The sequence below is a fragment of the Nelumbo nucifera genome, chromosome 3 (genome assembly GCF_055504915.1).
Source record: "Nelumbo nucifera cultivar China Antique chromosome 3, China Antique-T2T, whole genome shotgun sequence".
Classification (NCBI taxonomy): Eukaryota; Viridiplantae; Streptophyta; class Magnoliopsida; order Proteales; family Nelumbonaceae; genus Nelumbo; species Nelumbo nucifera.
Window position 1 is genome coordinate 62,341,053 of NC_142651.1, and position 26,544 is coordinate 62,367,596.

General features: G+C 38.7%; 1 protein-coding gene across 7 annotated transcripts in view; it reads right to left on the bottom strand.

Annotated features, from left to right (window-relative positions):
- Positions 1 to 25,769, bottom strand: part of LOC104609424 (Sec14p-like phosphatidylinositol transfer family protein) — a 66,318-nt gene extending 40,549 nt beyond the window's left edge. Inside the window, exons 1-4 of one of the 7 annotated variants that reach the window (XM_088899843.1) lie at positions 25,688 to 25,769; positions 17,561 to 17,609; positions 17,166 to 17,463; positions 1,327 to 1,426 (exon numbers count right to left, since the gene is read on the bottom strand). In XM_088899843.1, coding sequence (XP_088755969.1) covers positions 1,327 to 1,426; positions 17,166 to 17,463; positions 17,561 to 17,567 — 405 coding nt within the window. In that variant the 5' untranslated portion in view covers positions 17,568 to 17,609; positions 25,688 to 25,769. Of the gene's footprint in view, positions 1 to 1,326; positions 1,427 to 17,165; positions 17,464 to 17,560; positions 17,610 to 17,937; positions 18,301 to 25,687 lie in introns of those variants that run through there. The other 6 variants (XM_088899842.1, XM_088899845.1, XM_088899844.1 and 3 more) reach the window with 6 other exon arrangements.
- Between the last annotated feature and the right edge of the window lie 775 nt (positions 25,770 to 26,544).

The following is a 26,544-nucleotide window of genomic DNA, read 5'->3' on the forward strand; positions in this document are numbered from 1 at the left end:
TGAGATTAAAAAGGGAAAAAAGGAACAAGGTAGGAACCTTGCTCTAATACCATGTTGTAAACCCCACCTGTAAAAATCTAAAATAAAGTAAAAATGAAGAGGAAGATTGAAGAAGACGGAAGAGAGAAAATGTATAAAAAGAAGATGAAGAGAGAAGAAGAAAGGAAAGAAGAAAGAGAGTCAATCAAACCTTCTCCAATACCCCATAATTACCTTTTATTCTTTGTTTGTAAAGTGAGTACAATTACATGAATGCCCTTAGTAGGGCGGCCAGCACTAAAAGCAATAATAAAAGAAAGAAAACAGACCCATAACTAAGGACCACTAATCACAAACATAAAACATAAACAGAATTAAATAAAAACAAGGAACTATGGCCCATTTGGCCCATCATCTCTACAAACCTTTTGATGCTTAAGTCAATAAACGGACGAAGAGACACTGGACCAAGCCGAGGAGGATGGATTGGCAAGGAAAGTAAAGGACAGGGTATGGACGCTTAAGGCCTCAATGGAGGTATCTGGGTTCATACATTCTACTCGCATCATTCAACTCTCAATTTTCTTCACTCTTATCTATTGCCAATTTCTGGCAGCAACAATGCCATAGTGATATCTCTTCAAGGCCTCTTCAGACAAGTCCAAACAAACCTATGTGGAGGGTTTGGAAGCCATGCCACTGACCAGTTGTATTTTTGTCACTTATCCAGTGAAGATTTTGTCACTTGAGATCCTATCTGCAATAATTAAGGCTTCAAGTATTCAAAAGGTCTTTCTTTTTTGTTTCTTTTAAAAGTTAATAGACTAGCACCAATAAAAAAGGTAATTTAGAAGTCAGTTGACCATTTCAAATATGTCAAACAATATAAGAATTACAAAAAAAAGTGACCAAAAAAGCAAACTTATAAAAGTTGAAGTATAGGTGAATGCACAAGGTGCACCAGGAACATGGCTTTTGAAAGAGGCTGTGCTTGGGTTGAAACAAGGCGCATGCCTTAAACTTCATTAACTATCTAGAAAAAGAAGAGAAATACAAACAAAGAAGAAGAGAAAACTAAAAATGTAACCCCCCCCCCTCTAATAAAAGATATAAAATATTATGCTCTTTTAGCTTATATCCTTCAACCAATCCTAGCCCACTGAAACAACACAACCCACCTAATTCTGCTGGTTCAGGCCCTTTTAATCACAGTTACAGTGTATTTGAGAACCCGAGATTAAACATGTATATGCTTTGTTACTTCAATTAAACGGACAATTACAGATTATAGGACTGGTGCCATCTGCTAAAAATAAAGGTAAATAAGATCATTATAGTATATTTTACCTGTACAATAGAATCAACACCCCACTCTCTTCTCCACTTGAGCATTTCTGCCCACATATGGACAGTTTTTTCAATATCAAACTTTCTTGCCTTCAAAAATCTGCAGCAACAAGAAGTCTTTTTATGAAGCAGAAACATGAAAAGAACCAATAATGAAGATGATGCACAAGACAATCCAAAACTTGAAAAGAAACATGAAAGGAACCTGTTGTTAGTGTTATTCACTTCTTTTTTATATTTTCTGTTGGTGTGCTGTCAGCTTGTTCTTTTATTCTCTTAAATTAGTTTATTATTAGGGTGTGCCGCCAGGGGTATAAATGTAATCTTCTACCTATTTTATGTTAAGTTATTATAATTAAGAAGTTGGGCGCCACCAGCTATACTTTTTGACTCTCAAACCTTTCTCCCTCTCTCTTCTCTTCTCTCTTTTCTCCCCTCCTTTCTCGTTTCTCTCTCTTCTAGAAGGAAAATATGGAATCAGAGCTAGGTTCTGGGTGATATGAGTCCTTTTTTCTCCTCAGAATCACATTCATCCACCTAGTTTTCTGATTTCTTGGACATTGAAGATAAGAAACCTTAATCAAACTGTGTAGAATCACTGTTTCTGTTTTCTTCTGGGTTCTTCCTTGGTCGTAGTACCAAGGTAACCCTAGTAGGAGAGAGCCGGTGCTATGAAGACCCTGTTCTCTCCTTGGCCGATGCTGTGAAGGCTTGTTTTCTTGGATTTGCACCTTCAGACAGGTTCTGTACAAGGGTGTGTGATCCCCTTTGACACAGGTATGTGCTGTGATTTGTTGGTGTGTGCAGTGGGTAACCCAATGGGGACTGAGATTTAAATCTCTGGACTGTTTGATTGCTATCAATGAATTTCAGCAGTATTTTATTGCCTTTCTTCTGGACCGTTTAGTGCTGTTCTGCATTTCAGTAGTGATTGGATTGGTGTTTAGTGCTGTTGTGCATTTCAGTAGTGATTGAATTGGTGTTTAGACTGTTTAGTGCCTGGACTGAGACTGTGAAAGGTACTAGTTCAGTGGGGACTGGTTGTATGCATCTATAGATCAATTTCTTAACTTGTAGTTTGTGTTGCTCTCAATGGCAAATGATGATTTTGTCTCATCCAGGGTTACATCAACCCGTGGATCAATTGGTATGGAAGGTGAAAACATTCCTATGCCAATTACCCCTTTAAATGGCCTGAACTACCTGGAGTGGGTTAAGGGGGTAAAACATTATGTAACAGCAAGGGGAAAAGCTGGTTACATAAATGAAAGGGTGAAAGAACCCAAGAGTGGGACTGCTGAATACGATAGGTGGGACCAAGAGAACAGTATGGTGATGTCCTGGCTTCTTGCAGCCATGGAATTCGATGTGAAGAAGAATTTTATGTGGGTAGACACTGCTAGTGAGATATGGGAACAAGCCAAAACCACTTAAAATGAGCAAAGACACTATGCCAAGATTTACCAATTACAAGCTGAATCCTCTACATGTAAACAAGGGAACCGTAGTTTGTCAGCCTACTACTCAGCCCTTACTTCAGTATGGAAGGAGTTGGACCACTATCAAGCTATAGAATGGAAACATGATGATGATTCTAAGGCTTATAAGAAGTTGTTTTCTCAGCAGCAGGTTTTTGCCTTCTTGTTGGGGCTAAAACCTGTATATGAACCTCTTACAGTTCAGACTTTAGGCAGTAAAGAGTTGCCTTCAGTTCAAGAAGTGTATGCCCTGATTCAATCTAAGGAAAGTAGGTGGAGTGTGATGGTTACAACTGAGGGGGAGCAACAAGTAGCATTAGCTGCAATGGGTAGTAAAAATATAGGAAAGAAAAAGTGACTCCAAGAAGGTTGATGATAAGGACAAGTTGTTTTGTACCCACTATCGCCGTTCAAGACATACACGTGACACATGTTGGGAGATTCATAGGAAGCCAAAGTGGGCTGTGAGAAACCAAGAACATGGTAAAGTGCAAGGTCAGAAGAAGCCAAATACAGCATATAATGCAGCAAATGTGGCAACCCAAGATACTCAGTCTGTTGGTACTACTTGGGACCACTTCACAAGTTCTGACCCCAAGGAAGATATCATGAATTCCTTCCATAATCACTTGGAGTCATATGGTGGGGCTTTGAGACAGATGGGCAGTTCAGTTACTGGTACTCACACTTCATTTGAGTAGTCGTACAAGACTACAAATATCTCTTAGGTTTTGAACCAAAAATAAAGAAAGGAAGAGAGAAGATGAGAAGAAAAAGAAGAGAGGATGAAGAGGGAGAACTCGTGGAGAGGTATTAGAAAGAAGGGAGTGGTTGGTGTGTTTAAAACAGTCGCCCCACTCCTTAATTTATATACATATCCTAATTATAAAAGAACTTTAATGCTTACATGGCAATAAAAGATAAGATTAAAATAAAACTAATCCTAGATAAGATAGAATAAAACTAATCCTACTAGGAAAGCTGATCATAATCAATTTAAATCTAAGTACATCTTTGAGTGTCACACGAATACACTTAATGTGGGGTCCACAGTTTCCTACACTCCCCCTCAAGTTGGGTAGTAGATATTTGTCATTCCCAACTTGCATAGATCTTCTTCTAACTTCTTTCTTGAAACAGCCTTGGTGAGTAGGTCTGCAAGCTGCATGTCGGAGGTGATGTAGGGAAGGCATACTTCTTGAGATGTAACCCTTTCTCTGATAAAATGCCGGTCCACTTCGATATGCTTAGTTCTGTCGTGTTGTACTAGATTATGGGCTATATTGATGGCAGCCTGATTATCACAGTACAACATTAGGGGTTTTTCATAAACAATACCCAATTCCTCAAGTAATGATCTCAACCATAGAATCTCAGCCACACCATTTGCCATGGATCTATATTCAGCTTCAGCACTTGAACGAGAAACAACACTTTGTTTCTTACTCTTTCAGGAGACCAGATTACCTCCTACAAAGGCACAATATCTAAAGGTAGATCTTCGGTCATCAACACACCCAACCCAATCAGAATCTGTGTAGACTTCTATCTTCATGTTGTCATTTTTCTTGAACAAAATGCCTCTGCCTGGGGACCTCTTCAAATATGCTAATATCCTTTCAACCGCAAGGAGGTGAGTAGTTCTAGGAGAGTGCATATGCTGACTAACTACACTGACTGCATAACTGATGTCAGGTCGTGTGAGGCAAAGATAGAGAAGATTTCCAACTAACCGTTGAAACATAGTTTTATCTTCAATAGGCTCTCCACCCACTGCACTAATCCTGTGGTTCTGTTCAATAGGTGTGTCTGCAAGCTTAACTCCCAACTTTCCAGTTTCTTCTAGTAGATCAAAAACATACTTTTGTTGAGAGACAAAGATCCCATGCTTGGATCTAGCTATCTTAATGCCCAAGAAGTATCGTAGTTCCCCCAGATCTTTTACCTCAAACTCTTGATGAAGGAGTTGCTTAAGAGACTCAATAATCTCACTAGTATCACTCTCGGTTACTACAATGTCGTCCACATACACGGCAAGAAAGGTTACGGAGGAACCCACTCTCTTAATAAACAAGGTGTGGTCTGACTGAGCCTGCACATATCCGAACCTATCAAGGGCTCGTCTGAATCTGTCAAACCATGCTCTGGGGAACTGTTTTAGTCCATATAGAGCTTTGTTCAACCAACAAACCTTTCCTGTCTCCGTACCATAAAATCCTAGAGGCAACTGCATGTAAACTTCTTCCTACAAGTCTCCATTGAGAAAGGTGTTTTTAACATCCATCTGATACAATGGCCAAGAGTAACTAGCTGCAAGAGATAATAGTACCTTGATAGTAGTCATCTTTGCTACTGGTGCAAAAGTTTCTAAGTAGTCAATACCATATGTCTGAGTAAATCCTTTTGCAACTAATCAGGCCTTATACCTTTCAACAGAACCATCAGCATTATGTTTCACAGTGAATACCCATATACATCCAACCGGTTTCTTTCCTTTAGGTTGATCAACTATCTCCCAGGTATTGTTTCTGATGAGGGCATCCATTTCTACTTTTAACGCATCTTTCCATTTTGGTACTTCCAATGCTTCCTGAATTGTTCTGGGAATGGGAATATCAGCAATGGATGCGAGAAAAGACTTGTAGGAGGGAGACAAATGATCATAGAATAGGAACTGAGAAATGCAGTGAGCTATGGTGCAACGGCGTTTGCCTTTACGAACTGCTATGGGGAGATCAAGGTCACTGAATGAAGGTGAAGGCTCCATGGTTGGATGTCTCTCATCTGTAGTATCTGTGTAACAGTCCTGCTGAAACAACTCTATTGGGTCTTCCAGAGAGTAAAGAATAACTTTAAAACAAGGGAGACAAATCTGATTACCTCCCTGAAATAATAATAGTCCTGAATCTCGAGGGTTTTTCTCTTAAACCCCAAAAGAAAATATAGAAAGGAGAAAAAACTCTGACTGTACCTCTTAGATCAAGTTATTCTTGTTGTCGATCTTAAGAGAGATTGAAATCTCACCAAGGAAGGAACTACTGAAATTATGATCGTCTCTTCCAGTCTTGAAGGCTGATCTTGAACCAAAATTCCTTTGAAATTCTGATATCGAACCAAAATTCCTCTGAAATTCTGATAGCCGCCTCCAGTCTTGATCAAGAACTGATCTTGATCCTCTTATCCTTCTTTGATTCTTCCTGGTTATTAAGGATCGATCCAATCTTTGGACTATTGCTGTAGATAACCTCCAAGAATCAGTCGAAGAACTGATCTTTCTATTTTTCCAGCCCTAGGCAATTCTCATGTGGTCGGCTGGATCAAAACCACATGAGAAGCCCTAGATCTTTCTCCGATACCAAGTATTCATACAAGACTACAAATATCTCTTAGGTTTTGAACAGAAAATAAAGAAAGGAAGAGAGAAGATGAGAAGAAAAAGAAGAGAGATGAAGAGGGAGAACTCGTGGAGAGGTATTAGAAAGAAGGGAGTGGTTGGTGTATTTAAAACAGCCACCCCACTCCTTAATTTATATACATAGTTTCCTAATTATAAAAGAACTTTAATGCTTACATGGCAATAAAAGATAAGATTAAAATAAAACTAATCCTAGATAAGATAGAATAAAACTAATCCTACTAGGAAAGTTGATCCTAATCAATTTAAATCTAAGTACATCTTTGGCTGAGACATGAATACACTTAATGTAGGGTCCACAGTTTCCTACAATTTGCGTCTACATCAAGTGATGCGGCTTCTACCTTCCACGTCACCACTACCACTGATTCCCCTTGGATCATTGACTCAAGGGCCTCTAACCACATGACCGGTAAGCGAAATCTTTTTCAAACTTATAGCCTTTTGTCAGGAAGGGATAATGTAAGGCTTACAGATGGATCATTCTCCTCCATTGCAGGCCAAGGATCGATATCCCTTCCCCATGGTCTTAACCTGAATAATGTGTTACATGTCCCTCAACTTCCTATCAATTTGCTTTCCATTAGTAGTATCACAAGCTCTTTAAACTGTAGCATAACCTTTTTTCCTAGTTCATGTGTCTTTCAAGATCTAACTTCTAGAAGGACGATTGGTAGAGGAAGCTTAGTGGATGGTCTCTACACTCTCGACAACAAGGTTGGTCTCTCGGTGTCATCCTCGGAGTCATATAGTCAATCAAATAAGAGTCAATTTTGTTTGTGGCATAGTCGGTTAGGTCATGTTTCATTTGAAATAGTGAAGTCTTTGTTTCCCACACTTTGCAATCGGGTCAACTCATTTCCAAGATTACAGAGTGTGCAAGGATTATCAGAAGGGGTAAACCGGGAGAACAGGAAGCTGAGCAGGAACACACCATCTAGGGGTGAACCAGGGGTAGAGGGGAAAGATCACCAGGTTGGCCAAAGGACAGAAATACTTCCCAACCAACCAAGGGAGACAGATGTTTACCAACCTCTGGAACATGAGAGGGAGGCCGGGAGCAATCCTTTTCTAGCCTGTCCACCAATCCCAGGTAACCGAGTGAATTCGGTTTGTGCTACTAATGTGTCTCCTATGTCTTTGGTTCCAAATTCCGTTTCTGTTCCATGTCCTGTAGCCCATGAGTATGCAGCCATAATAGAAGGTGGGCTCTCCGAGGAGGGGGAGAAGGGGATGAAGGAAAGTGGGAAGGTGAGGGAAGGAAGGTTTAGGAGTGAAAAAGTGTGGGAAATCATTGAAAAATTGTTTAAGGAAGTGGAAGGAAAATTGAGTTGGAGAAGGGAAGGTGAGGAAGGAAGAGGGGAGGGGCTAGTGGAGAGGAGGGAAAGGTTTGAGGGTAGAGATGGAGGGAAAGGAACAGGGAAGGAGGGAAGTAATAGGAGAGGGAGGTTGGATGGAGAGGAAAGAACAAAGGTGGGACCAGGGGAGAGGAAGAACGGGCAGATGGGCAGAGATGGAGGGGTTTTTGTAGGAAGGGTAGGGGTGGAGGACTCGGTGAGAGAAGACTTGCTAGCTGAATTTATAGAGAAGTTTGGTTGTAGGTTGGAAGATTTGAATGTGTTGAAAGAAAGTTTACAGAAGAGGAAGAAGGAGATCAGAACAAAGAAGAGAAGATTGAGTGAAGTAGAGAGATTGAAGAGAGATGTAGGAGACAACAATCTCAGGGTAAAAGGAGATAGGAGGAAAGGGGGAAAGTAGTGGAAGGTGGCAAGGGGTTTAAATAAGAAGTGGAATGAAAATCCTCAGTTGGAATGTGAGGGGAATTGGGAGTGCAAGGAAGAGAGTGACAATAAAAGAGGTAATAAAACGGTTTGACCCAGACATTGTGTTGTTGCAAGAGTCTAAGAGAATGGAGTTTAATAACATTTGGGCACGGAGTGTTTGGAAAGCCAGGGGGGTCAGTTGGGTGGTTGCTCCCTCTTGGGGTGCATCCGGGGGGATTGTAACAATGTGGAAGAGGGATGTGGTTGAAGGCCTGGAGGAGTTGATCGGAAAGTTCTCGGTTTCCGTGAAGTTTAAGCAGCTTGAGGGTGATTTTACGTGGGTTCTCACAAATGTTTACGGACCAAATGACTACAGAAAGAGAAAGGAGTTGTGGGAGGAATTGGCGGATGTTAGAGGGTTGTGGGATGGGCCCTGGTGCATGGGTGGGGACTTCAATGTGATTAGATTCTCGGAGGAATCCAATAAAGTTAACCAGAGAGTGACAAAAAGCATGAGGAAGTTTAACAGCTTTGTGGATGAGTGAGCTTAAAGAGATCCCCCTAGCTCATAAGACATTTACTTGGTCAAATCTCCAATCTAGACCCTTTTGTTCTAAATTGGATAGATTCTTGTTCTCTCTGGATTGGGAAGTCCATTGGGGAACCTTGGCTTCTAGAGCTCTTCCAAGGGTGACCTCCGATCATTGGCCCATAGTGTTATGTAAGGAGGAAAGAAGGTGTGGAGGTCCTACCCCCTTTAGATTTGAAAATATGTGGTTACTCCACCCAGGGTTTAACAACAAAGTGAGGGAGTGGTGGTTTGAGTGTAACCCATTGGTGGAATGGGAGGGGATGAAATTCCATAAGAAACTTCAATTTTTGAAAGCAAAAATCAAGGAGTGGAATTTGGTGGAGTTTGGGAGGATAGAAAAAAGAAAGGGAGATCTGCTGGATAAGATTGAAAGCCTTGACTTTAAAGAAGAAAGGGGAGAACTTGGAGAGGAAGACATTGAGCTCAGGAGATATTTAAGAAGATAGTTAGAGGATTGCCTGCACAAGGAGGAAATTAGCTGGAGGCAAAAATCTCAGTGTAAATGGGTGCAAGAGGGGGACAGAAACACTAGGTTTTTCCACTCTCTAGCAGAAGGCAGGAGAAGGAAGAACCTGATCTCCAAATTGGTAGTAGATGGAGTTGAGCTAGTGCATCAAGAGGAGATTGTCGGGGCTTGTGTGGAGCACTTCAAGTCTATCCTAAGAAGGCATGTGTGTAGAAGGGTGTGGGTAGAAGGTTTGGACTGGCCAGATGTAGGGGTGGAGAACAGGAGAAGGTTGGAGAGAAGCTTTAGTTTAGAAGAGATCAAGGAGGCTGTATTTTCTATGGATAGAACAAAAGCCCTGGGGCCGGATGGGTTCACTATGGGTTTTTATTAGGACTGTTGGGACATTTTAAAAGATGATCTTTTGCAGGTATTTGAGGAGTTTTACAGGAGAGGAATTGTCAATCCGGGTGTGAATTCCACATTTATAGCCTTAATTCCAAAAAAGAAAGATGCTTCCCACCCGAAGGATTTTAGGCCAATTAGCTTGGTTAATAATTTGTATAAGATCATTGCAAAAGTGTTGTCTTCAAGGCTGAAGAAGGTTTTGCCAGATATTGTTGCACACTACCAAGGAGCTTTTGTGAATGGAAAACAAATCACTGATCAGATTTTAATTGCTAATGAGTGTGGAGAACTTTAAGAGGGATAAGAAGAAGGGAGTGGTTTGTAAGTTGGACTTGGAAAAGGCTTATGACTTGGTGGACTGGGAATTTTTGAGGAAAGTTTTGACTAAATTCGGGTTCGGGGCTAGATGGTGTAAGTGGATCATGGGTTGTGTCCGGAATTGTCATTACTCAGTGCTAGTGAATGGGACAGTGGTAGACTTCTTTCCAGCCAGTAGGGGTATAAGACAAGGAGACCCCCTTTCTCCTTTCTTGTTCATTCTAATTGCGGAGGTTTTGGGGAAATTGATTCACAGAGCAGATTCTAGGGGGCTCATTAGAGGCTGAAGAGTTGGGAGGGCGGAAACCCCTCTTACTCACTTGCAGTTTGCTGACGACACGATTCTGTTTTGTGAAGGCGGTAATGTGAGTTTTATTAGGAATTTGAAGTCAGTGATACAACTGTTTGAGCAAATATCCAACTTGAAAGTTAAACTTGAGAAAAGTTGTGTTGTGGGGGTGAATTTGGAGGAGGGAGAGATCACGGAGAATGCTGAAGTGTTGGGGTGTGAAGTCTCGGGTTGGCCTTCGAACTACTTAGGGTTGCCTTTAGGGGATAATCCCATGAGAGAGAGCTTTTGGAACCCGGTGGTGGAAAGGTTCAAAAAAAGACTGGTGTCATGGAAAAAGAACTACCTCTCTCTTGGTGGGAGAATTACTCTTATTAAGGCCACGCTTGCTAATTTACCTATCTTTTTCCTGTCGGTGTTTAAAATCCCAATGAAGGTTGCTAATAGATTGGAGAAGTTAATGAGAGATTTCCTGTGGGAACCGGGAGAGGAAAAGAGGGATCATAGGGTGAGTTGGGAGATAGTTTGTAGGAGTAAGGCATGTGGTGGCTTGAGGCTTGGGAATATTAGGAGAAGGAATATGACTCTGTTGGGAAAGTGGTTGTGGAGATTCCCAGTGGAGAAGGAGAAGCTTTGGGCTAGAATAGTGGCAAGTATTCATGGGTTGGAGCTTAATGGATGGGACGCTGGAATCAGAGCTAGGACCACAAGCAATTCTCCTTGGAAAGCCATTCATGACCTACTTCCAGTTTTTTCCCCTAATATCAGGTATGATTTGAATTCCGGTAACTCCATAAAATTTTGGGAACAAACCTGGGTGGGGAGTGCCCCTCTAAAGGATCAGTTTCCTTCTTTGTTTGCTCTTTCTGATTTGAAAAATGAGCCAATCTCGTCTTTTACCACCCCATCCTCTTCCATTTCTGGGATTGGGTGGAACTTGGGTCTAAGAAGGGATTTGAGGGACATAGAATTTGACACTATTTTGAGCCTTATTGCAACGCTTGATAACGTTGTCTTAGACCCCACTAGGGCGGACTCTAGAATTTGGACACCTCCCAATGGCATTTTTACTTGTGCTTCTTTCTTCAAAGTCTTAAGTCAGTCCACCAGTCCTACCTTCCCTCCTTTTCCTGTTGATGAGGTTTGGTGCAAGGCAATACCTCCTAGGGTTGGTAGTTTTTGTTGGGAAGCCTATCTGGAAAGAATCAACACAGGTGATTTACTCCAAAAGAAGAGACCCAATACTTGTTTGTCACCTCAGTGGTGTGTTCTCTGTAAAGCGGATGGGGAGACTGGTCTTCACCTACTGGTGTCTTGCCATTTTGCGAGGTCAATTTGGGAATGGGCTTTGTCCCTATTTGGTTGTTGCTAGAACCCCCCATCAGACTTGCAAGGCCTTTTTTCCCCTTCTTTTTTCAGGTGGCGGATAAAAAGGAGAAGGACAATGTGGAGAGGACTAAGGGTTGCAGTATGTTGGACACTTTAGGAAGAAAGAAACTCCAGGATATTCTCAGAAGCTCAGAGAGGAGTAGCAGATCTGAGGGCTATCATTCATATTAGGGCGGTACAGTGGCTGAAATCTTTGGAGCTTTTCACAGATTACACTGTGGATGACATGTTGAGGAAGTGGGGTGAAATTGCAAGTTGCACACAAACTAAGCCAGTAATGAGTGTGGCTTGGACCCCTCCACCTAGTGGATTCGTGAAACTAAACTTTGATGGGTGTAGTAGGGGAAATCCGGGACAATCGGGGACTGGGGGTGTTTTTAGGGATGGAAATGGGGTCATTTCTGCCATGTTCTCGGGCCCAATTGGAGTGGGTGACTCCCTTAGAGCTGAAATCTTTGCAGTTATGGAAGGAGTCCAAAAAGCTAAGGAGTTGAACATCAAGAAACTCTTAATTGAAGGGGATTCAGAGGTGGTGATAGGGTGGTTGCTTAAAGATCACAATGGCTTATGGAAGTACAATAATGAGAGGAGGAAATTCAAGTGGTTGGTGCGGGAGATGGAAGTTAAGATACGTTGGGTTAAAAGATCGGCTAATTCCCTAGCTGACGGTTTAGCTAAACAAGGGGCAAAAAGGGATTCACCTTTTTGGGCCAAGCTGTAACTTTAGTGTGTTTTCTTTCTTTTCTCTTTCTTTTTTCCTTTTCTTGAGGTTCTTTGTTGCTCTTGGAAGATAAGCGTGTTTGTCTTCCTTTTGTAAATCTTCTATTGATGAATTAATGAAAGTGTTATTGATCAAAAAAAAAATGTCAAGCATATCAATTGAGCAAACAATGTAGAACAACATTTCATTCAAGTAATAAAAGATCATGTTTCCCTTTCCATATTGTGTATTTTGATGTATGGGGGCCTACTACTATAACCTCTGAGGGTGGGTATAAGTACTTTATCACATTGATTGATGATTTCTCCCGCTATACATGTGTATTTCCCATGCATAATAGAGACAAAGTTCCAAAGATTGTGAAAGACTTCCAAAGGATGGTGTTTACTTAGTTTCATGTTGAAATCCATATTTTTTAATCCAATAGTGCAAAGGAATATTTCCATGGTGAACTCAATGAGTTCTTTGCCTCCCATGGATCCATTCATAGGAGTCATGTGCAAGAACACCACAATAAAATGGTGTTGCAAAAAGAAAGAACAGACACCTCCTTAAGGTAGCACGAGAGATGATGTTACACATGAATGTACCCAAAAGATTTTGGATGGATGCTATACTTGTAGCTGCTTATGTCATCAATCGCACGCCCTCTAGAGGTTGAATTACATGGCCCCTCATCAGTTGTTGTTCCCTCAATCTCCTTTATTTTACATTCACATGAGAGTATTTGGTTGTCGTGCCTTTGTCCATGATTTGTCTCCGTCTCGTGGTAAGTTAGACCCTCAGTCTATTCCATGCATCTTTCTGGGGTATCCCTACTCTCAAAAGGATTACCGCTGCTTCGATCCTATTAGTCATAAGTTTTTCGTCTCTATGGATGTTTCCTTCTTTGAGTTTGAACCATTCTTCCCTATTTCTCCTCAAAGGGAGAGTAGCATGGAAGAGGAGAAGCAGGTCCAGGTATGTCAAGTTCCTTCTATTCTAGACCTTGCCCCCTTCCGTGTCTTCCAACGTAAACGCCATAGAGATCAGCAATCTGACAAAGGTGTGAAGCTACCAAACATTGAGCAACCAACACCTTCAAACTCCCAAGAGTTAAGTCCAAATGAACTAGGCCCTGTTGCACCTATTAATACCCCTGCTCCTATTTTGGATGACCTTGATATTCCTATTGCTCAAAGAAAGGGAGTCAGGTCATGCACTACCAAACACCCCATTACCCGATATGTCTCTTATGGTTGCATTTCCCCCTCGTACTGAGCCTTCCTATCTGCAATTGATTGCATCCCTATACCCAGAAATGTTGCAAAAGCCTTAAAATACCATGAATGGTAGATGCTATGGAGGAGGAGATTAATGCCCTCCATAAAAATCAAACTTCGGAGTTAGTGGATCTTCCAAGGGGGAAAGACCTAGTGGGGTGTAAGTGGGTGTTTACAGTTAAACACAAGGCAGACGAGACAGTTGAAAGGTACAAAGCAAGATTGGTGGCAAAAGGGTACACTCAAGTCTATAGGGTTGACTATGATGAGACGTTTGCTCCAATAGCTAAGATGAACTCAATTCGAGTTCTTCTATCATTGACTGCTAACATTGACTAGGAATTGCATTAACTGGACATAAAGAATGCCTTTTTAAATGATGACCTAGCGGAGGAGGTGTACATGGTCCAACCCCTAGGATTTTGTGCCAAAGGAAGTGAAAACAAGGTGTGCAAGCTGAGAAAGTCTCCTTATGCTTTAAAACAATCTCCCAAGGCTTGGTTCAGTAAGTTTCATATGGCAGTCCAGCAAGTAGGATTCAAGCAATGTCAGTCTGATCACAATCTCTTTGTGAAAAGATGTCAGGAATAGGTTGTTGTGTTGATAGTGTATGTGGATGATATCATCATTACAGGAAATTGGAGCTCAGAAATACAAAAGTTGAAACAATTCCTAGCATCTCAATTTGAAGTAAAAGATCTAAGTCCACTAAAGTATTTTCTTGAAATTGAGGCTGCCCACTCAAAAAGGGGCATCTTCATTTCCTAGAGGAAGTACACCCTTGATCCGTTACAAGACACAAGCAAGTTAGGTGCAAGGCCAGCAGATAGTCAGATACTCCCATGGATGTTGATCATAAATTGGGTGATTGCGATGGTGAACATCTAAAAGATGTGAAACAGTTCCAAAAGGTTAGTGGGAAGGTTGCTTTATTTGTCCATGACCCATCTAGACATTGCTTATTCAATTGGGGTCCTAAGCCAATTCATGCATTCCCCTAAGTGAACCAAAGTGCAAATTTACCTTGAACCGGGATTTACACTCCATTTGCATCGCTTCCAAACACAGCCTAAGGGAAAAATTGGAGAAAGGGGAAATTTGCACTCCTTATGTCAACTCCAAGGAGCAACTTGCTAATGTCCTCACAAAAGGGCTTCCATACTCGCAGCACAATGAGTTGTGTGACAAGTTGGGAATGATAGACATGTTCAGCCCAACTTGAGGGGGAGTGTTGTTAGTGGTATTCACTTATTTTTTATATTTGTTATTAGTGTGATGTCAGCCTAGGATGCTATTGGCTTGTTCTTTTCTTCTTTTAAATTAGTTTATTATTAGGGTGTGCCGCCAAGGGTATAAATGTAATCTTCTACTTATTTTATGTTAAGTTATTATAAATAAGAAGTTGGGCGCCGCCAACAATACTTTTTAACTCTCAAACCTTTCTCCCTCTCTCTTCTTCTCTTCCTCTTTTTTCTCCTCTCTTCTCTCGTTCCTCTCTCTTCTAGAAGGAAAATAGAATCAACATTAAGATATGTTTCCTATACAATTTGGCCTTCGTAACCTACAGAATCCAAACATTACATCAAAGTTGAAAAGCTGGTTATTTGAGTTCTAAACTAATGTTGAGAGTAGGCAATAAAGGAAAGCACAAACGAGAAAGAACTATATTGAGTCACTTTCCCTTTTCTTCAGAAAGTAATTGATTTATATTGCATATCAAAAGTTGAACCATAGTTTACAATGTCCATAAATTTCCTAATATTTCTATAACATATTTCCATTTCCATGGGCACCAATGCGACATTTTACTAGAATCGACATATTCCCCAATAAACACCACTGGCATTAATGTGGAATACAAGAGATAGTATTATAACATAAGTTGGTGGCAATATTGTAGATATGTAGAATAGCAATTTTATTGCCTGCCTAATGGACACAAGTACCACTTTGAGCCAGCTTAATATTCTTTTCAAACATGAAGCTAAATATAAGTTTGTGTTTGTGCAATAAATTACTTGGTTGATCTATTAGGAACATTTGGATTTTCAATGAGTTTAAATATTGCTTGAACTCATTTATTTGATCATTTAGTTTTGACTCAAGGTTTACGGGACAACTTCAAAATGTATTCTTTTTTGGATAATTTTTTTTGATAAATCAAAATGTATTATTTCCTCTATAACCTTAGTTTCTTATATTTGTTTAATGATTTAAAAAATATCCCTACACTCCTTTTATAATTCATAGAATATCATTCTATAATTTTGCAATATTTCCACCATGTCTATAATTTTTACAATATTTCTTACATTTCCAACATGTTGCCAATATTTGGATGACCAACATTTCCACTGACATTGACATTTTAAACCTTGAGCTGAATGACATGAGAGGATGTACAACGGCCATCACTACAAATTAAAAAAAAAAAAAAAAAAACAACTCCCTGTCCTTGTATTAACAAGATAATCAACTGTGAAAACAAGTTTTCCTATGTTTTCCAAGAATTTAATCTTATCCAAACTGTCAAGTCCAAAAGGAGATAGAAGCAGATTACTTGAACGTAAGAATATAACCAAGTTGATTTTGCAATTTGAAATGGAATTGGACTTCTCACCTTCACAAATCTTTCTTGGTGCTTCTTTTGTAAGAAATATTGAGTGATGGGGGTTAATCTTGCCTTTTTATTCTTTGGGAGCACTGCTTTATCATAGATCTCTTGTACTTATTTTTCATATTCTTTATTTCTAAGGAGAGAATTATCATATATATAGATAATCAGTTTTATGGGTGATGTCATCACTTTGACACACCTGTACAACCCTAGTGTCCTGTTCGATCTATTCTCTGGCATGGTATCATAGCAGGTTGCTAGGTTGTGATGGAATCAAGCTTGGAATCTCTGCTGGACAACAATCAGCCAAGGTATGTTAAAAGAGTTCTCAACACTATATTCTCTCTGTATTTTTGGAGAAAGAAGCAATCTTTCTATTCGATTCTTGAGCTCTTCAACTCTCTGAAACTGTGGTTCAGATCTGACTTTTCTGCATATTTCTCCTTCTTCATGTGGTCTAATCTCTTCAAGACCATAAGGTTTGAATCGTCTAAGTCCTTCTCTTCTGCATATCTCTTTTATAGGGTCCAATCGGATCTGCTAGTTTCCTTTATTGTATCTAATCAGATCTGATCTGCTAGGGTTTTGATCCCTTTTCTCAGTCATTATAAGTGGTGGCACATGATTGTTGATTTAATATAACAGGTCCAGTGTCCACATTGTAATAAACTTCTACAAACATGTGAAAGTCTGAAGTCACAGCTAGTACACATCCTTAAAAACAAGGCCATGGAAAACAACATGATTATTTTATGCACCGCATTCATCATGGGAAAGAGAAATAAGTTGTAGCATCATAGTTTCGAGAAAAGGTGAACACCTGTCATTTAAGTTGAATTGTTTCTAGACACTACAACACAACAATTCAATAATACTTTTATCAGGCAATTGAACATTCAATTAATAAGGCTATGTTCCTAAGCCTTCTGATAGATAAACAACTAGAAAGGTTCCACATTTCCCAACCAGAGACCATATTATACTGCTGCTTTAAGGGAATGACCTCCTTCTGCCAATAACTAAAACATGTAACCAACACAATCTATTCATTTCCATAAAATAAATGTTCATATAGTGTAATGCAGGTTATCTGCACCCGCATGAGGTGGGAAGTAGGAAAGAGAACGAAATAATATAATTACCTAAGCATGGTATGATAATCGTCATAATGAACCGGAAGCAGATCTCTTTTGAGCAGGGCCCGGCGAAATGCATTTACTGCTTCTTCCTCCTCTGCATCTCGAAAATCTTCTATCGAAACAGAAGTATATCGGCAGTCACCTACCCGTCTTCCCCGCCTCCTAAGAGTATGAGTAAACCTGGTCGAAGCATGCATTGCCTTCTTCTTGAGAGATCCGATCCGAGTTCTTCTCCTCTCATCCTCGGAGGTCTCAATATCAGATTTCCTTGCTCTTTCATCTTCTTGAACTGAAAGCCCTCCTAAAACCAACCAGTTGCACACCATGGTAAATAGACAATTAACAAACATTTTCCACTCAATTCTATCCGAAACTCCTCTAATTCAAACTCAAATTACCTGGCATTGTGTCCTTTACACATAGAAATCAATCCGAACACTCGGATATCTGCATCAAGAAAAATAAATCACTCAAAATCTGAAAGAAACTCAACAAAATTCACCAGAATTTTGGACTAAACAGATTACAAAAGGCAAAAATCAGTTGAAATCCCAGAAAAGAAAACAAAGAAAAAGAGAAAAATCCATCAAACAGAAACCGAATTCCCCAAAGAATCAGCTTCATTCGCTCAAGCTAGCATCCCAGATGTACAATAACACAAAAAATAAAGATCCAGAATTCGAGATCAGAAAACGGGAACACATCATAAGTTCTCACATTTAAATACAATTCGGAATCCAAAATTTTCCATAGATGGATGGAGATCGAATCGTACCTTGGAATGGATCAAACCGAAGAAGGATCAAGGTAGTAGTACGAATTGCAAAACGGAAAATTACGCTCGTCTCTCTCAGATCTCGACGGAGAGATCGATCTCTCCTCTTCCCCCAATCGGTGAACAGTTCAACATTTAGGAAGTGTTTTTAAAGTGTATGTAGCTCGCTGGTTGCTTTTTTGTTACGAGGTCAGGTCTCTCTCAATTCTCAAAAAGGAGAGAGCGAGCGAGCGAGCGAGCGTGGCGTACAACGGCCGCATTACAGGGACAGAGACGGCGCCGTGAGTTCAGCCTTTATGCCTTGGTGGACTGTTCACTCTGGTAAAACTCCGTTAGTTAACGAAATGGAGACCGCAGAGCGGACAGGTTCACGCTCTTGACTCGCTGCCCGTGAATGTTTTTTATTTTTGGCACAACACTGGATTTCTTTTGGGTAGAAAGGAGTCCGGCTTGGTCAGGGCAAGCACCGATTTGCCCGACAGAAGCCGAACTCGGTTGAAAAGGCACACCACTGGGATGGTCAGAGATAAAGCCACTAGGCCCACCACCACTAGATTAGGGCTGCGAGTCGGATTGCCCCGAGTTAATAGTTTACACTGTTTTGGGCTCAGGCTTTCAGTTGGGCCTATTGAAATTTTGATAAATTTTCATCTCTAACCTAAAAAAATTGCACCCTTACACTAGGGGTGATCATGGGCCGGGTCCGGGCTGAGCTTTACACTTAAGGGCTATACATTAGGCTTGGGCCCAGCCCGGTCTAGGTTCCGGGCCTGAAACATAAGCCTTAGCACGGGCCCGGGCCAGGCCAGGTCTGATTTTGGGTCAATATCTTCATATATAAAATATTACATATCTATAATATTTTATATTAAATGACATAATATGCATATAAATTTATTTTATACATTATATAATATAAAATACTATATATAATATAAATTATACATGTCATGTTATAATATTTATATATAATATATAATGTAATGTAAAATAACATATATATATATATATATATATATATATATATATATATTATACACAAAATGTGTAAGTTTAAATATATGTGGGCTGGACCGGGCTGGGCCTAGGCCGGACTTGAAGTATTAAGCCCAAGCCCAGCCCTAAAATTTGCGGGCCTGATGTGAGCCTGGGCCCAGGCCAGAGCTGAACACAAAACCCAGGCCCAAGTTCGGAATTTCCGGACCGGGCTGAAATGATCACCCCTACCTTACACCATTTTCAGATCGGTGGATGGATGAATCGGGTTTACAAAGCAGGTTAAACCGTTTAAGCGCCCGAATATTTTATGCCCGTTGCGTTGCAGGGCTTATCTCATGGGTTATACACAAACAGCTTATAAGCTTTGTTTGGCAGACAAGTCAAAAAGCTGGAAATTCCAAATCAGCTGTTTGGTATGTTACTTTTCTGTTTTTTCTATTTAGTACCATTGTTATTATTGCTTCATAGGTATTTTTCAATGTCACGTCACACATTTTTCAATTTCTAATATATGGTATGATAAAACATTTTTCCCAACAACACATAAATATAACCAAACATTAGGCGTTGTCTGAAAAATCAAATTTCAGGCATGACAATGATGTGAAACCATTTTTTAAGAAACAGCATTAATTCCAAACACCTACCAAAAAAAGCATACTATGCAGTCTCTGTGAGTTAATTCGGATTAAGCTGAAATAAGTTAGTTGAATCTTCAGCTCAGCCCTCTCAAAGGGCCTAGGTTCAGTTAGGTTTTCTACCGAAACAAAGGTTCAGCGGTTCAGGTAAGCTAGGGATTGTTCGATAATGCCATCTGAACTAACTTCCTAATTCTGAAATTTTTTTATTTTCTCCATCACCCCACCACTAAATGTGGTTAGAGGTGTGGTTATAATTTTTTTGGACACTTTTATCCCTGATGAAATATCAAATTTCCATTCTAGGGTTTCTCATAATGAACTTGTTAAAATCACTAGTGAAATAAATTTGACAACTGATTGATATTAATTTATTATAACGGGTAAAATACAAAAGCCTCAATCATAAAAACCTCCCCTATAGTTTCATTGTAACAAATAACTCCCCTAAATTTTTGAAAAACTTAACAAAACCTCCATTCCATCATTGACCTAGACAGAAAACCTTAACTGATGCATAATTTTTTTAAATACCAATTTTACCCTTTATTACTGACCCAAATGGAAAGTGTCACTAACCACCTATGCGAAAACAGCACAGGCACCATCGCTTCTACCAAGATCAGGCCAGGTCTTTGCGTTATTCCTTCTCATTGGCCAAGTCAAACTCAAATCTAGATATGTTTCTTCCTCATCGAACCAGCTGGAAAACCCAACCACTTCCTCGTTGGCTTGTCCAAGCCCAAAAAGAAAAAGCTCGCTTGCCGTCTCTCCACCATTATAAATGCCGTCAATGACTGCAAGCTTCCTCTTGAACTCTGTTGCCGAGAGAACAAACCTACATCCTCGTTTCCTTTGCCACACCCATACTACCTTATTTCTCTTTGCATTTGTTTTATTCTCCTAGGTTGAGTAAACACAAAAAAAGATGTCTCACTCAATGGCTAACTAGTTGAATCCATACTCACCCACACTTGATTACAAGAACGTTGAGGAAGGAAAGAAATATGTGGAACACAAACTCTGTAAGTTCCTCTGTACGCTCTGCCTGAGGTTACGCCCGCCATAAATAGTTTCTTCTCTTCTACAGACTAAATAGACTAAAGCAGTAAAGTACAAGCACAATTTGAGAGTTCATATCAATCAATTTGCGTTTTTATTGACTTAAAAGTAATGGCCCTATATCATTCTTGTTTTTCCAACTCTGAAAGATAATGGAGTAAGGAAGATGCTAAAACTGCAACTATTGCTTCAAAGTGCAAACCATACTGATGAGGGGTGATTTGGCCCGACCTAGTAAGCAACGGACACATGGATTCGATCAGGTCAGCTATCTAGCAGACTAACTTCGCGTGCCTAATCACCTCGACAAGTCGAGTCTACACCCCGATCACCTTGGCAGGTCACTCCACCTCGGGAACTTCGACCACCGCAGTTAATACCCAAGCCCAAGTATCCCAGAAGACCGAGCTTATCAAGGTGACATGTGGCAGATATCTAGAAGGCTAACAACTATCTTCGAGCCTCTCGGCAACACATCGCGTAACCGTAGGTATTAATTCTATCCTGTCCAAATCGAAAGGAAGTAGTAACTCTCGTCAGTTAGCGGAATCCCCGCCTTCCAGTAACAGATCCCAACAACTTAGGGCGAAGATCCTGGAGCGTTTCGCGAGACCTACAGTCACCCACATACATATGGGCCTCAACCACCCAAAATCGAAGTACGCACATCTGACTACTCTCTAGCTCTCTAGCACTCAATCTCCAGCTCGCACATCCGAATACTAACTTAAGCATCGGAGTGACCTCGCTGGGTTAGCCACCCCGGGTTCTCTGATCTGTTCGTCTTGCAGATTGATCGTCCTATTAAGCAAGTAACATCGACAGTACTCTCCAGCTAGGAGCATCTAGGTCATGCACCATCATTTGGTGCCATCTGTGGGATACGGTACATAAAAGCTAAGTCCCAACTTACCTTCACTTTTTGTTGTACTCAGTGGATACCGGCAAGGCTATTGACATGAGTGTTACTAGGGGGCAAGACATCCAGGTTGTGCACCATCACATATCATTCTTTCTTAGCCACTACCTCAATTCCTCTGAACACTAAAGATAATTTTGAATGTTTATACAACACCTAGGTAAGCAATTTCCTAGGGTCCAAACAATTTATACAACCACATCAGATTCATTGTTTGGTGAGAGTATTGGCCTCTTTGTTCCTATACAAGTTTTAGATTTGAAGTCCAAAGTAAAGATAATGCTTTTGTTATAACTTTGCCATCAGATTCTAGTTTGTCAAGTCACCATTTTACTAAGGATATACACCATATCCTGTCTATTTTTTGGGTTCTTTGCTCATAAAATCTCCTTTGCACAGCAAACTAGTTGAATTAGCCAATGGCTTTAGTATTGATTACAATTACTAATTGATCAGTTCCCGTTGACTTTATCAATTATCATCAGAGCCCTAATCGCCTTTTTGAAGTTCCAAAAAAAAATACGAAGCAACATTATTGAGTAGTGGTTAGCCCTGAAGAAAGCACAGACTAACAAATTAAATGGAGATGATGCCAAATGGGTTAAAGATTTTGAAATTTTGAAAGTGCAGATGCGTGACATCAATGGTAAACGTATTCCAGTATATCTTTTGGACGGTAGATGTTTGAGCTTAAGTGGGAGAAAGAATTCATTCAAATGAAAATAAACAAATTCAGCTGAGGATCTCCTCTTTCATTAGAATGAGAGTGGTTTGATGGCCATGGATGTAGGCAGCTCGTGCTTATTCATTAGCAGAAATTAGGGAAATTGAGAGATGTTGCTCAGGGAAAATATGGTATTTTATGTTTTTTTTAAATGATGCCACAGGGGTGATTTTGTAAATGTATATGTTTTCCGTCTAGGTCAATGATAGAAGTGAGGTTTTTGTTGAGTTTTTCAAAAGTTCAGGGGAGGTATTTATTACAATGGAATATAGGGAAGGTTTTATGATTGTCAGAAACTTCAAGGGAGGTTTTTGTATGTTACCCTGTTATGAAATATGCAAAGTACATTACACAAAAAGTAATACATATTAAATAATTGTAAAATGATAACAAAGGCATTTAAAATTATAAAAGTTTGTTTGAAAAATAAATAAAATACTAAAATTATTAATGCATTTATGATTTAACAATTTTAATTGAAGAATATAAATTATTTAAAATTTAATAACAAAATAAATATAAAATATGTAAAATACATTGATAAATAATAATATACATCAAAATAATTGTAAAATAATAATAATGACTTTTAAAAGTATTCAAATAATAAAAATGTTAAATTTATTAACAAATTTACAAATAATTAAACAATTAAAAATATTAAATTAACTAAATTATTATAACAATTAGAAAATTCATTAACTAAAAAGTAATACAAATATAAATTATTGTATAATAATATCAAAGGTATTTAAAATTAAGGCATTTTACAACATAAATGATAATGTTTCTCTTTCTCCAATTATTGAAGATGGATATTTAAAATATAATGGTCAAAGAAGTGAGCAATAAAATAAAAATTCATTTTCTAACAAATTGTCCTTGCAATATAAAAAAAAAAAGTAAACAACCTTGTCTCCTCTTATCCTCCCCCTCTTCTTTGAACCTATTTAAAGTCTTAGAGTTAAGGGCTGTTTGATAAGAATTGAAGTCATTAAACTAAAAGGCTTATTGTTTTGTCTTTTAGTAAATGAATTTATAAGGAGGTTATGGGGTTATCAAGGGCCGAAGCTAAAGTTTGATATATGGGAAATTTTTTAAAACTCACCATGAGTTTTCAGCATTTCTCTTTAACTCACCACAACTTTTCAAAATGTCTAAAACTCACTATGTCGCTAACTTGGCGTTAAATAGACTAACGGTTGTTAATATATTACCATTTTAACCTTCATAGAAAAATATAAAATATATACGGAATAAATTAACGGGTGTTAGTATATTACCATTTTAATATTTAGACATGAAAAAAGGAAAATGTTCAAAAAAATATATTCAAATATAAAATACATAAAAACATAGACATTATAAAAAAATATAAAAAATTATAGAAATTGCAAACAAAATAAAAAATTATTTTCAAATTATAGAAACTATAGAAATTGAAAAACAAAACAAAATCAGAAAATAAATAAATAACAAAAATAAAAAACATTAGAAATTATAACAAAACACTAAAAATGCAAAAAAATGAAAAATTGAAAACTGAAAAGACCATTTTCCCTCTAACTCACTATTCAAGGGTAATTTGGCCATGAAAATTGTTATTTATGCTGACATGGACACCTCTGTTAAGAAGCATTAATGGTGCACTAACAGAAGGTGGGTTTTGGAAAATAAAAACTTACTAACATGGTGAGTTTTATGCATTTTGAAAAGTTGTGGTGAGTTTAAGAGAAATGTTGAAAACTCATGGTGAGTTTTAAACAATTTCCCTTGATATATTACTAGTTAGATCTGTGTTATTTCAGATATGTTCTCAACCACAGTTCAGATCTATGTTATTTCAGATCTGAATTTCATCAACCATGGCTAACCAATTGTTCTTAGGGGATAGAAGATGTGTCCTAGGGTGAATTGGGGTGGTGATGACCCCCAATTATCCTCAAATTTACATCAGTTCAGGCTTGAGTTTAGAGAAACTCAGATCTGAACTGATGTTGATCTGCTTTAGCAGAACTCAGATCTGAGTTCTGATCCGAATCCTTACTTTCCATTCTTTTGTTTATATGGTTCTCTTTTTTTTTTGTAAAGAAGGAAAAAAAATAATAAAGGGCTGAAACACAACTAAATCTTTTCGGCTGAGTGTTGTAGGTCTGATTTCTACTAATCTGAGTGCCGAATACAACTCAGATCTACAACACTCATGTTTTTGTGAATTTTTTTTTCTTAGAAGGTAATAAGTTCAAGATAGAAAGTAAATCAGGTCTACCTTTATTAAAATGAAACTGAAACAAGAAAAAGAAAGTAATCTACTAAAGAAAAAAAAAAAACATAACTACAGTAGTACAACAGTTGCAAAAAAAGCTAAAATGTAAAATTAAGCAAATTAAACCAACTATGAATGCAATGCCGAATGAGACCGGATTAAGAATGCTCAATGTTTCCTAATATTGTTTCCTTAAATCCCGGGCAACGACGCCAAAAACTTGATGTGGCTCATTGTGACACTAGCAAGTGCACTAGCCGTTTAAGTAGTAAAGTAGTGAATAAAGTATCGTTCCCACAAGGATTTAGGAAACAATTACCAATACTAACTTGGGCACTTCTTATCTGATCAACAATAAATCAAAACTTTATTCGAAAGCTAAAAATTCTAAACTAAAATCCATCTAAATTATTGGCCCAATTGCCTTCAATTCAGGTTAGAAGAGTAAGCAGTTAATGTTAATCTCAGAATTCAACAATAAATCAAATTGAATCATTTGAATAGATTGTGATTGAGCCTTGGTTTGGTATACCCCAAGGTCATGAGCAGCCTCTCTCAAGCGCATGTTCATCCCATGCATGAGTGACGGTTTTTCTATCTCTAGCAAGAATCTAATCATTCATGTATGCATTTCTTCAAACACATGTAAGACATCAATTCAAATCTGAATTGATCACCAATTGAATTGTGCAAGTTATATCTAACCTTGCATCCAATTCAGTTCTTGAATAGTAGATCTGAATTCCTAGAATCTTTCTCAAGCACTCTAAGAATTCCAAGCTTAGATCAATTCGGCCAATCTGAAAATTTGCAGATCTGAATTCTCTTTCAAGCAAATTCAGATCTTGCAATCTCAGATCTGAGAATTCATATATGAGTTTTGAAAGTTTAATTGGCTGAATTGATCTACAATTAACCCCTATTCAAGAAACTTCAAGAGCAATTCACACCCATTCGAATGAATCAAAAAGAAATTGATTGCTGATATGGAATTTTACAAACTTAATTACATCAAGAAAAAATGGAAGAGGGAGAAAGAAAAAATTACAACAAGGAAGTTGAATCGAATCAAAGGAAAATGAAACTAGAATGGAATTATTACAATAAATCTCTGAATCAAAAACCCCCAATTTCGAACTCACCTTCTCTTCTTGCTAGCTTGACTTGAACTCATTCAGCCCTTCTTCTTCTCCTCCTTGCGCCTAGCCCTTCTTCTCTTCTCTTCTCTTCAAGGTGTTTGAACCTCTAGGAATGGGAGAGCCCTGATCTCAAGCAATTGAACACCTCTCCCCCCTCTAGAGGCCTCCTTATATACATTTTCAAGGGAGCTCTTGCCCCTTCTTGAAGCCTCTAGAATGGGGTGTATTACACCCCCTTTGAACCTTCTAGAGTGCTCTCTCAAGAACCTTCTGAGGGTTGCCACCCCTAGCTCCTTTAAGCTGCTATTTGGGCTGCAATTAAGCTCCTTCTTAGCACATATTAGCTACATTCTATGTTGTTCTTTGGGCTGAGAATGGTCCTCCTCTTGCTGGGCCTAAATTTTCTCCTTGCTAGGCTTCTTTTCTTAGGTTTTCCCAAGGAATTAACTTGCATTACTTGGGCCGAATTATGCTCTCTTGCTTCCATGGTTGAGCTAGGCTGAAATTGGCAATTTTTGGCCTTCTTTTTCTTGAATTGATTACTCCTGAACTCTTTCTTGACATTGAACTAAATTAGGGCAAAATTGAATTAAACCGGCATAAGACTCCATGCAAAAACCTCAAAAATTATAGATAAATTGTATGTTCATCAATGACAAAATGATGAAAAGGATATATCAAGTGTTAGAGACAAGGTGAATTTATTTCAATGATATACTTGGTAGAGAGAGGGGTAAACCATGGAAATTTTATACATAAATGCTACAAATTTTCTAAATTCTACATTAATATACATTTTATTTTCTAATTAAATGGAATTTAATGAATATGTTAGAAGATACATAAATAAAATTTTTAGT